The sequence below is a fragment of the Hypanus sabinus genome, chromosome 11, assembly GCF_030144855.1.
Source record: "Hypanus sabinus isolate sHypSab1 chromosome 11, sHypSab1.hap1, whole genome shotgun sequence".
Classification (NCBI taxonomy): domain Eukaryota; kingdom Metazoa; phylum Chordata; class Chondrichthyes; order Myliobatiformes; family Dasyatidae; genus Hypanus; species Hypanus sabinus.
Window position 1 is genome coordinate 80,481,496 of NC_082716.1, and position 13,333 is coordinate 80,494,828.

At 39.4% G+C, this 13,333-nt stretch overlaps 1 protein-coding gene and 1 pseudogene across 1 annotated transcript in view; both read right to left on the reverse strand.

Annotated features, from left to right (window-relative positions):
• Positions 1 to 12,632, reverse strand: part of rgl1 (ral guanine nucleotide dissociation stimulator-like 1) — a 166,150-nt gene extending 153,518 nt beyond the window's left edge. Inside the window, exon 1 of the mRNA XM_059984834.1 lies at positions 12,420 to 12,632. Coding sequence (XP_059840817.1) covers positions 12,420 to 12,440 — 21 coding nt within the window. The 5' untranslated portion in view covers positions 12,441 to 12,632. The remainder of the gene's footprint in view (positions 1 to 12,419) is intronic.
• LOC132402318 (eukaryotic translation initiation factor 4E transporter-like) lies at positions 1,199 to 3,440 on the reverse strand (annotated as a pseudogene).
• Positions 12,633 to 13,333: the final 701 nt, after the last annotated feature.

Here is a 13,333-nt window from a genome sequence, read left to right on the forward strand (position 1 = left end):
TAATGCAGCCCACTATGAAGTGCATGGGGCGAGAGGCTGGAAATGCAGCAAAAGATTGGAAAACTTAATAAAGCTGATCTACCTCAACCCCATATTATTCCTGTTCCTGTTCCCCCAACATCAATGAAATAAAACATGCCAGTATTCCCCTCTGAACTTCAAGCATATCTAATACACCCTTCTGCAAACTTGTTCCAGGAATTATGTAACTTCAACCTACATTCCAAAGATTTATTTTTCAATTTTGGGTGTTTTCCTTGATTTGGCCATTTTATAGCACTCTTTCCAAATGAGCAAATGGGAGCAAAATTGGTCTTACTACAGATACCAGCATGTTTAGTTGCAGCCTGATCAAGTGGTCAATTACACAAACTCAGCTCCTGCACTGTTTTTTAAATATATTTTGGGAGGGAGAAGCAATATTAAAATTAAAAATTCCAGGAGAACAAACATATTAGGTGAATTTTATAGGCATTGGTAACATTAATGACAGAATATGGAAATGCATGCATTGCTCTTTGCAAGATCAGGAACTAAAATGCAGGCAGCTAAGCTGAGGGCATCTGATATCAAGAAATTTTCTGCACTAGTGATCCCAACCCTACCAATCCCTTAGAACATTTCTAGCCCCATCCCATTGCTGTTTTTAAGCATCTGCAGTATTCAACTGTGAAACTACTCCTGTTGCCAGGCATATACTGGTTTCAGCCTTAAACAGTAACAAGTGACCAGCTAATCTGTTTTAGTTCTGCTGACTGAAAAATCAATTAGTATAAATTCTTTGTTCAGTAGTTATTAAAAATATTATGTTTGTGGTACTGGGAAGCTGGATGACTGTGAATAACACATACAAGAGACAGAGAGGTGAAGAACAAATGTTCAACTGTTCATTTTACTTGCAAGTCATCTAGCTAAAATGCCCTCTCATGTTACATTCAGTACATTGCACACATGGGAAGTTTGATAGCAACTTGCAAGGGTTAAAGTATACATCAATACATAACGTATCTCTCCGCCCTTATTTTAAAGGTTTCTATGCCTTCCCACAGAGACCAGCCACTGAGCTATTAAGATTCAATAGAGTAATCATCCAATACAACCAATAACAAAAGACATTTTTTTAAACTGGGGAGAGAGGGTAGACCGCCTCTATTCCCAGACATAATCCTGTGAGGGTATTGACAACTTGGGGATAACGCTAAGGTAATTTTATCTCTTGGTGGTGTATGTATAGATCTTGGCTTGGATACTGCATTGTTAGTAGGGTCACCTCCGAAAGCACAGGTGACAGGCCTTGCCGATTAAAGATTGCTGTGTGATGATTCTGACCACCAAGCAGGTCACCTAGAATATCTGGGAATGGAGGCCACATTACAGGGGGAGGTAGAATTTTGGGGGGGTTTGATTGCAAGGGTAAGGTTCCACTTGCCTTCATACTGTTAATTAGCTTATTGAAGGAAGTCATATCTGGTCTGTTGAGCAACACACACAAAATGCTGGAGGAACTCAGCAGACCAGGCAGAATCTATGGAAAAGAGTACAGTCGACATTTCAGGCCGAAACCCTTTGGCAGGACTTTTCTTCGGTCTTTTATTTGTACAAGACCAGATGGTGCAGTTAGAGTCTGTTCCAGATGTTCCACCATAAATGGGGTGGTAAGCTTCGTCTCAGATTCCATTTTGAGACCTTTCAGTTCAGCTTCCATCTCTTCCACAGACAAACCACTCCAGACTGTGACCTCTCCTTTAGCTTCACATCCACATTTACTTTTTGCAGTATTCCAAAATATCAACTTTTTTACTGATGTCCTTATAAGTTTCCTCATGATGGAACGGGTACTGGGATCATCAGCTCCAGACTAGAAAATCGCTCGTTCTTGAGGGGTAGACTGCAAGCTACTGGACCGACTGACTACCTGGTCTACTTAAGTTGCTTAACAACCATTGATAGAATCAGCTGGATAATATTGACCATTCACCAAGCACCTCTTCAATCATCGATGGTAGTTGAAGAACTCTTTTCTCCATATTAAAGAATTCACTGAAGTTCGCCGATGCAAGTTCAGGCTGGACTGCTTTCTGGGTCAGCTTCTTGGTCAGCTTCTGATGCAAGAACAGTAGGTTCTCTGCTTGGGCTACGCCATTACATCCTACACCTTCTTTAATGGTCTGTGATCGTTTCCTCCGCCTCTTTGCCTGACTCGGATCCTCCAGCAGCATGTTACCATCATAGCCTGTCAGCTCTATTGTTTCTGATTGACTAGCGAGGCCAGCAGAAAACCATTCTGCTTCCTCTTCAGTAAAGTAGTCACATCACCTCCACTGACTAAAATGCATCCGCCATCACCAAACTCTCTCCTAAAGTGCTTTTCCTTGCAGCCTCATCCCCTTCCTTCTCTAGCATCTCTATCACCAAAGTTTTTGTCTCTACCATCCTAATCAATGGTTCTTGATGTTATTATGCACCCACTTCCAATCCTCCACTGGCAGCCCAACCCATGAATATTTTTATTCTATTTTCCAATGGGCTTCCAGATCCTCAACTACTAGGAGTATTGGTCACATGACAGCTATGACTACAGCTTTGGCACTGAGGACTGAGTACAACATCATGATCTTTTTTTTATTCTCTCTCATGGATTTGTAATTCTTCACTTGAGAATTGCCCTCTCCAAATTTGAAAGATAGTCCTTCTTAGTGCCCCCCCGTGGTGAATTCCTGCCAGAATTCAGATACAAGGATGCATGCCATTTGTCCAGGTCCCAGATGCCTTCACTGTCATATTTTTCCAAAAGACTTGCTGGTCTCTGCATTGTATATGGGCACTCTTTGATTTCCAGCAGCTTTTCCACAGAATATCTATGTGGTTTCTTTGTGCCATACATTTTTATTGTATCGTTTCATTGATCTTTTTCTTCAATCCGTCGTTCTGTTTTATCCATGCCACCACCGGGGGTCAGCAGCTGCCTCTGCTGAGGCTCTGGGCTTACCAGTGATTCCTTTCATTCTGCCCAGTTCTCCATTGAACACTTCCACTGAAACAGATAAAACATGCAAAGCTTCTTCAACCACAGAGGGAGAGTCACTCAGTCCATCCTTCTTGTCACTCCTTATTCACGTTTCTTTTTGTTGTTCCAAAAGTCATTTTTCTTTATTATAGTGTTTTTGGTTGACAGTGTCTTTTTTTCTTTTACAGGTGCGTTCAGTCTGCCCCTTTTTGCCACAGTTTTAGCAATCTAAATCCTTACACCAGCATTCTTTTGTTGAGTGCCTAGTTTTATCACAACAGTAACGCTGATTACCAATAGGTGTCTTATTTTTAAAGTCAGTAGAAACTTTATGAACTTGGGAAGATGGCTCAAAAGCTATACTTCTTCAGTTGCCAGCTCCATAGCTGTACTAATCTCAACTGTCTTCTGTAATGATAGTCTGAATTCTGTAAGCAAATGTTTCCAAATTGCCTCAGTGTAGACCACATACGAGTCTATCATGTACCGCGTTATTCAGCCGCTGCCCAAAATCAGTGTTCAGACAATTGCTTCAGCACCACATCAAATGTGAAATAGAATTGCCTTCCCCTTGATTCCTTTCCTGAAATTTACTCTCTCAGCAATAAAGACTTAGGTAAATAGTGGTCCTTTATGACTTGAACTATGTCCTCATCAGATTCATCACCAAGTTTAGCATGTTGCACTAGACTGCATAATAAATTAAACGTTTTTGTACCCATCAGTCAGAAAAGTTGGAACATAATTATCTGAAATTTGACTTGCCAGTGCAAAATACTCATATCTTTCTGTATATGAACTCCATTGCTTTGTCATTTTGTCATACGACCCCATAATTCTAAACATTGTTACTATTTTCCAACAATCACGTTCCAGAAAAGGTAACTAGACTTATCCGTCACTCTCTCTCATTTTCTTTTTAACCATTCTGTTCTCATTCTCTCCCCTCGATTTCTCTCACCAGGCTTCGTGAGGCCATTTTGTTTTTGCTCATCATCATGACACAGCGGTAGACCGCCAGCATTGCACATGGACTTTACTTGCCAAGAGGAACAAAACAATAAATATCGTGCGAGGACTTGTCACCGCATCACAAGTTGTTATGTTTGTAGTACTGGGAAGCCGGGTGGCCATGAATAACAACCACGGGGAACAGAGAGGTGAGGAACAAACGTGCTGCTGTTTATTTTACATGTAAGTCATCTACCCAGAATGCCCTCTCACATTACGTTCAGTACATAACATACAGGGATGCATGATAACACCCTGTCAGGTTCAAAATGTATGTCACTACATAAAAAAAGAATCTATTTGCACTTTTAGCAAGCTATTGCTCAGTCTGGATTTTTGCAAACAGAAGAATTTTACCAACCTCCAAGAAAGTAATCCCCGAGGAAAGCCCTGACCTTCGAATGTCACTGCTTTTAACTCTGCAATCCTAGATATCGAGCAACAGTGACATCAAGGATAGGCAGCCACAATTTTAATCTCATATTTTAAACATTTTGCCAAGCATGAAATAATGATTAGAACATTTATGCAGGCTAAAGTGACAGAAAGTAAAATTTTAATTCCTCAACTCCTTCAAAAATTAGATTGTTAGAAAAGTACCATGAATAGCCCATTGTGAAAGCAGTGAACAAAGTTAACATGCCATTGAAAACTTTAGTTCTGTGCAACAAAAGCCACAGTTTTTAGTGCACTGAAAAAAATGGCTCATAGCTTAGAGCTTGTCTCGTTCAGTTAAGTTGAGAAAGCTTCAAAACATCACAGCCCATGGAAAATTGCAAATCTAATTTGAGTTAAAACAAATAGGTTTTCTCAACATTTTTTATTATAAATATTACTACATGACTCAGAGGGCAAACAGAGTTGAGCTGGAAATCAGCCAGCCAGTTATGCCCAGTACATTAGGGAGACCAAAGGTCTCTGATTACTATATGACCAAGCCATTATCTGAAATGTTGTGCGCAAAATTGCAGTTTGGCTTGTCCAGGGAAGTTTGGATTCCCAAGGGGCTCTTTGTGGAATTGGGAAGCTTTCAAGTTAAATTGTTGGAACTGAGTTCCCCAGGAGTGCAGTATGTATGAAAGTTTTGATTTGACAAACTGAATTTCTTAATACACTGATTACTCTCTCTCAAGTCCAAGCATAAACAATGTTGAGAAGCTATCACTGCAATACTTGGGTCATTTTACATATAGTACAAAATTACAAGCATCTGGCAGAATTCTCTTCCAATAAATCACAATGTGCCTTTCAAAGTCCAACTCCAGGACTATCATCAGAGTGTCAATGCCTGGCAAACGGGCAACTCATTCTTATTAATGCTACCTATAGATAAACTAGTTAGGCCACATCTGGAATATTCCATACAGTTTTGGTCCCCCACTATAGGAAGGCTGTTGAGGCTTTGGGGAGAATGAAGAAGAATTTACCCGGGTGTTGCCTGGTTTAGAGGGCATGTGTTGTCACGAGACACTGGAAAAACTTGGGTTATTTGCTCTGGAATAGTGGAGGCTGAGGGAAGAGCTGATAGAAGTTGATAAAATTATGAGAGGCATTGATAGAGTCAACAGGGAGCATCTTTTTCTCCAGGGTAGAAGTATCTCATACCAGAGGGCATGCACAGAAGGTATGAGGGGGTAGGTTCAAAGGGGATGTGAGGGGCAAGTACTTTTACTCAGAAAATAATGGACGTCTGGAGTGCGCTGCCTAGTATGGTGTAGATGCAAATACATTAGAGGCTTTTAAGGTACATTCAGATAGGCACATGAATGAGGAAGATGGAGGAATACGGACATCATGTAGGTAGGAGGGGTTAGTTTTTGGAGATTTTAAATTTATGTTTGAGCTGGTTCAGCACCACATTGTGGCCTGAGGGACCTGTATCTATGCTGTACTGTTCTATGTTCTATTCACAGTTCAAGTCAAGCATACAAAAAACAATCGACAGGTCATGCAACATCTGTGGAAGCATTAACAGAGGGTCCTGGTTAGAGTGGTGACCATGAGGAGGATAGACAAGGCGAATGGTCACAGTGTGTCCCAGGGAAGGACAGTCTAAGAATTAGAGAACATAGATTTAAGACAAGGGGAAACATCTAAAAGGGACCCAAAGAGCAAAAAAAAAATGTTTAAATGTCCTTTGTAAAACGTTGTAATTGTACTCGCCCTTATCCATGCTGCATGATGGACTCGAAATATTAATGTATTGTTCTCTACACAGATGATGTCCAACATTCTGAGTGCTTCCAGCATGCTGTTTCAAGATTCCCAGCATCTGATATTTTTATTTTCTTAATAAAGTACTCATGGAGCATTAATGCATCTAGACCAGGGTTTCCCATCTTTTTTTATGCTATGGACCCCAACCATTGACTGAAGGGTCTTTGGACCCCAAGTTGGGAACCCCTGATCTAGACGCTCTGCACTTGACAAATTTCATTTACTCTACAAGTCTTTCAAAAGTTAGAGTGGTGGCTAACTATGTACTTTCAGCAAAGAAGCTATCCATTCAATGGCTAATAGCATGGGCACAGAAGCAGCATGCCACTGACTTCCTCATAGCTCACTTGTCCTGCTGGAGTCTGAAAGTAGTGATAGCAGAACTTTGGAAGTTACTGGCCTTCTATCACCTTGATGACACAAGGCAAATGTGCACATCTTCATAAATGCACACATTTTGGAATGGGTGAGATGAACATGGCCATTTAGTGCTGCAAGGTTGGATAGCACAAAAGGAATGGTAAAAAAATGCCAAGCTTCTGACTAGAACAAACAAGCCACTACCCAAATGTGTTAAACTTGCATAGAAATACTAAGCAATGCGTGATTTGCCCCTGCTGAATTTGGAGGTCGTCATCTCTAACATGTTTTGGAAATTTAGAACCTCATACAGAATTTCCCAGCATGCCAAAACTGAAAATGAACCAACTTCATAACTACAGATCAAAACTACTGCGTATTGAAAACGTGTTTAACTGGCATTAATTGGATCTTGGAAACATTCAACCAAAGCTTGAGGAAAGTTGACTGGCTGGAACCTAGGACTGGTTTGTATTGATTGGAGAGTTAAAGTTCTGCATAATTCACCTGGTCTATTTCCTATTTCCGGAAGGGAGAACAACTGCTCACACATATACCCTGTCATTAAGCACACAGCAATGTTAGGAGAAAACTGGGCAAGTGTTTATCTACCAACTGGGTAAATTATAAATGTCATCTGGCACCCAACAGAGAGTGAGAGAGAGAAAATGTGTGTTTATTCAAGTGCTGAAGATAAGGGTTTCCTGATAATCTGACTCACTTAGTAAAATACAGATTCCCGACCAATATTTTGTTTTGCTGTTTGCTAGTTTAAGACATTTGGTAGTAAAAGTCAGCCAACGTGAAGAGAAAAAAATATTGGTTTCAATAGCTGAAAAAGAGAAGCAGTAAAGCACAAACTGGGGCTGAAGTACGTTGCATCAGATCTTTCTTGTAAACAAGCAATCACTTACTTTCTTGTAAGTGACTCTAAGCAAGCACCGCTACAATTCCCATTACTGTATGAAAAGAGCACCACTCAGAGTCTAAAGAAGTAATAGCAACCTGCCACGCTAAACTGTCTAGTACTACTGGCATATGATGTTCAGAGACTGATTTGTAGCCAAGTGACAGCTATTAGCGGATTAATATTAACCAGTAAGTTTAACTTGCCATTTATCTTGTGTAAACCTATTACCAATTACAGCGCACAAAAACAATAGATTCAACACATTCAGAACAATGTATTACTGTCAATAACCTGTAAAAAATGTAGTCACTTCCGTAGTTTTGTTATTGCACTGCCAAGCTGCTGGTAAAGCATTTTCAACAGCCCTCTGGCATCAAACCCAAAAGCGACATATGTTAAACAAAGGAAATAAAAGTGGAAGAAAACTTAAAATGGAAGCAAAATATTTAGAGGTGCGATGGATATTCACTGTCCAGGGTTTGGGGGCCTGTTTGCGAAGCTTAGCTTTCTAATGTTGCTACTGACACTTCTAGAGATCAGTGGGGTTATGTTATGTGGCCTGTGTCCTAACGAAGGGTCTCGGCCCGAAACATTGACTGCTCGTTTCAACAGATGCTGCCCAACCTGCTGAGTTCATCCAGCTTGTTTGTATGTGTTGATTTGACCACAGCATTTGCAGTGTACTTTGTGTTTATCAAATCAGACAACACTGGCTAAGTTATTTAGTTCAAGGAAGCTTGCAGACTAGATTGATTTTATCCCTTAGCACATCAAATAGCTAATTGATCAACAGTTGGAAGATTTGTGCACTCAGAGAGTCAGCTTCACAGTATTAATTTGGGGTCTCAGAAGCTTAAGACAGTCTGTGTGAAAAAGAATCTGAAAAAAATATCTGTGTGTAATCATCTAAGTGGCAAAAGAAAGTATAAATGTAAGAGAGTGGTTAGGCTTGTTGGGACTGGTCAAGGAACAGCAAGAAGAATGACAGAAAGACAGGATGAACTATAAAACATTCATCTGCCATTGATTTATGCAACAAATGACTGGTTAGTTCATTCGAATTGTACCTGTGTTTTGGAAATACTCTATTGTAGAAATTGTTTTCAATTTGGAAATCTTTATGAGATTTAAAACTCAGAGGTTTTCTACATTTTTCTTTTTAAGAATTTTATCTAAATTTAAATGTGTATCTCTAAAAAATAAACAAACTGTGTTTAAACTACTTTGCTAGATGGTAGCATCTCCCCCTAGGTAGATAGGGAGGACCTACAACTGAAATAGTGGGTATGGCAGCTTAACTTGCTGTGGAGGATAAACAGGGAAGACATGTAGCCTTTGAAGGGTAGGTGGCTACAGTATAACCTCCCTTTAGAGAGGGCACCCATAGCTATCTATAATCGGATAGGGCTTAGGAGCTTCATTTGAGTTTCGAACTTTGTCTTCACAGAGGAAGAGACTGGTAGGATTGGTGGCACCCCAATACATCCAGTTCTGCATCTTAAGCTATCAAGATGTCAACTATAAAGAGACCTTCTTAACTCTATCCCAAGCTGCTCATTTCAATGGTCAGTCACCTCTCAGACTATGTCTACTAGACAATGATAAAATTGTAGGAAAATGCTGGTAGAGTAAATAGTAAAACACTTTGAAGTACTATACATCAACTAATGAAAAAAGTAGTTCTGAAGAGAAAATAAAATCAGAGAAAACATGGACAGAAATATTCCATGTACATCCTAATTATCTATTCCCATAAAATGAGAGTATTTGTTATCTATAGCTTCTACAATTTAAGGTCATAATATTTTCCCATGTTTTACAGGCTTTTTAATGACTTAACTTTGAGATACTGAATAAACCATAGAGTTCCAGACCAAAATGACATTTGACTAGACAAAAATCAATGCCACGAAGGCTGCTAAATCTTTATAGACCTCCTTTTGGCAGAGATCTCAAGTATTAAATCCACAGCACTGCTGTGCGTTTTTGGACACTGACAACTATTTCTACAACTGCACAAAATTGAAAAAAAACCAATGGTAACATATGATCAAATTCCCAAAACCAAACACGGTGGTCACCAAGCATATTCATCAGAAATCACTCCAAAAAGTTTTGATTGTTTGAACTTTTCACTCGGCTTGTAATTCTGCTTTCACATTTGCAGTGCTTTAACTACTGGTTCATATACTTCAATACTACATTTACTAGGAAGAAATATCTTTCACTGTGTTCTCTGAAGGGGATGTACAGGCTTCCTGTACATTTCAAGACAATTGTTGATGAAATTGACATATTAGTAAATCCACAATTCCAATAAAGCATCTCAAAAGCTTGGTTGTTTGTGCCTTCAGAAAAGAATAAATATTTACTCCAAAATAGACTGACAAGGTGCTTGAAATCATTCACGTTAGAATCAGTTAGGATCCAAAAGAGATCTGTTTGGTCAGGTCGAGGTGCTAATAAACCTTTTATTGAAGGGAACTGTTGGCCAACTATGGCTTGCAGGACAGAACATTCCTGAATATCACATCAATAGATTTGGGAACCACCAGTCACAGCTGCATTGATCAGACACTTTTGGACTTCACTTCTCACTTGACCACTGGATTTCAAACGGAATCTCAGATGAATACAGTCATGCTGAACCATGTGGCTGGATTGACTTTGCATCTGGCCCCACAACCTTCTACCAGCCAAGACAGGCATAGACAGCATTGTACTTGCTTGATAATTGTAGTAAATATCTTTCCTAAACTGCCCCTTCAAACTTTAATTTTTAACTATTAAAATTAAAAAAACAAAAAATGATTAATATTTGAAACTGTTGTAATCCAATTACAATCAGAAGTATTTACGTAATTGCGCTTCAAATGTCTTTGACATTTTGACATCAAGCAGTCAATGGGCCATGAATTGCAACAAAGGGGATGGGAGCAGGGGCTGAGTGGACAAGATCAAGTACAATCCAGTCGATTAAGGATAGCACGTCATCATACCTTTCACAATTCTGCAGTCACACAAGTTATGGTGATTCAGAAAAAACCATATTAGTGCTGCTGTAGATCAGCATCAATGGAATCAAGCTGCATTAAACAAGCTATTCCTTCCCGGGTGGAGGGTTTAAAAATAAAACTGCACTGCAAATTGGAGCAATGCCACTTATTCACATGAATATTTGATATGTAGAAGCAGCTGTCAGAGACAACATATTGGTGATTGACATTTACATTTTAGAAGCCATTGCGCAGGAAGTAATGCAGCACAAACCAGCACTAGTTCAACTTGCAGGAGACAAACATATTAGCATCATGCACTGAAACAAACCCCAGACTTCAATTTTAAAGCCAACTCATGGAACACCCAATTGTGGGGAATAGGGAGGGACAGAAAATGACCAGTCTCCAATACTTAAGAATGACTGGCAGCTCAAGGTCCCCAGGTCAGACTTTGACATTAGTCATAATCCAATAACACTATTGTCATTTTAAACTCCAGCTTCCTAAAAGGAACCAATAGTAATCTCATTCATGGGCACGGTGCCCAAGCCAAAAATTAAATAACCAAAATGAATAACGGTGTTCCAACATTTTTGGGTATACCATAATACCGTAAGTTACAGGAGCAGAATTAGGCCATTTGGCCCATCAAGTCTGTTCCACCATTTCGTCGTGGCTGATCCATTTCCCTCTCAGCCCCAATCTCCTGCTTTCTCCCTGTAACTCTTCATCCCTGACCATCAACCTCAAATTACCCAATGACTTGGCCTCTACAGCCACCAGTGGCAACACATTTGAGAGATTTGCCATTCTCTAGCTAAAGAAATTCCTCTTCATCTCTGATCTAAATGGACATCCATCTTGATGTGGTTTTGCTATTCAGGCCATACAATTGCTGCAGCACCATTTTAACAAACAGGCCCATCATTTGCATGAGGAACAAGGAATTGTTTTAAATACAGTACCAGTACACAAACTTCTACACAGGTTTCCTGATACTGTCTGCCCGCATATTTATACTATGTTCAAGCAGAAGACACAAAGAAAAATAATAGTCAAGAGGTCTCAGCTACTTGTTGTAAAGTTAGAGGCAAGGATCCATTTAAGGAATAAGCTAAATGGCAGCAAAACTCACGATTCAGATATTGTTAAATTCCACCCCCTCCCCCCCCCCCATGGCAACAGCAATTTCCTGTTGACAAAACTGACATCAGATGTCTCTTTTGTACACTTTCAATAAGGAGTGGTGTTGAGTATGGGATTCTAAAGCAACCCCCGTTCTGCATTGCTCAAGTCAGTTTGAAGGAAGACAGTGAAGTGCAAGCTCCAGATGTGTATCAGTGCAAAAGTTGTAACAGAGTCAATCTGCAAATGATCTACACTTCTACCAAATCTCAGAAGCTTTCGCCAACCACTTAATACCAATTGCAACTTGTTCTAAGTCATTGAACACATCAGTGTAAGTTAATTACATCCCGTGAAACGTTAGATGAGAATGAATTAAATAAAAGCTTGCACTTCATTATTCAATATTTCATTTATATTTAAATTCCATTGATAACAATTTAGTCTGGCCACTGGCATATAATCGACCAGTAGGGCAGAACCACCAAACTGGTTGGGTCCAGACAACACTTTCAACTTCACTTTGCTTCAGGGTCACATCAGCTAAATATGGAGGATTCATGATATGTTCTTACTGACACTCGGCTTGGCATATACCCTATTCCAATTATAATACATTTCTGTAAAGAAGCATGTGCCCAATTAAAAGAGAATATATACAAATAACATGCAAAATGGTGGCACTGATTATAAAAAAATGCAAACAACTTTCAAAACGCATAGTTATAATAAACATCTGGCTGCAGAATTTTAAAAAATTCTCTGTACATATCCACTAATACATACTCACCAATATAGGAAAATATGCCATTGCTTTGGAACATAATTTTCATTTGCTTCATAAACCATTGTGAGAAGCAAGTACAGTTGATTTTGTGCAAGTCATTTTACAGATATAGCTAGAATCCATTAGATAGCCCAGTCTTCTTGTTTAAACCAGATTCTCCCCGGAATCACTAAGTGACTCAAAGCATGCACTCTGCTCCACAATGCCCGTCACGGGATTATGACACAGTGAAGTTCCAGAAAGGATGAAATTCCTTTTCCGCTCTTAAGTAGGAGATGTTCAGAAACAATTGATGGAAGTGAACTGCTGAGCTGGATTAATCTGCATCGTGCTCCCACACAGACTGTGTGACTCCTGCTCTGAAGGGAAAAAAAACAGCTCTGCAGTGCCAAAAAGCTACTTCATATTTTGAACAGCCTCTGATTTGATACAAGCACTTCTTTGTTGCTACAAGTCTACTCAAAAATCCAAGTAATCCTCAAGCCAAGTAAATCTTCAATGAGCTTCAAAATAAAAATAAAGATGTCCAAATTACACAAGCTGAAATCTCAGAATGCTGTTACAAATTCAAGGGAAGTGCAAAATCCAATAAGAAAACATTCCTAAGTGCCAGAGTCATTTTTGTGGTCTAGATTTGCAATTTTACTGGAAAAGCTCAGTGTATAAAATGTGCTTTTGGGTCTCCATTTATGGTTCATAATGCAAAGATATATTTATTAGTATATCTGTCTTGACAGTCACATCGCAACATTAAAATTGCATTGAATTAAACTGTACTAATAGAAGCTACACCGAAAATGACACCAAAGTAGGGATCCTTGATTTTTCTCTTCCAGAAGTGGGAGGCAGGAAAAGGACAGTTCAAAACAATCCCTCACATTCATTTAATTAATACTTATACTGACAATATTGTAGAG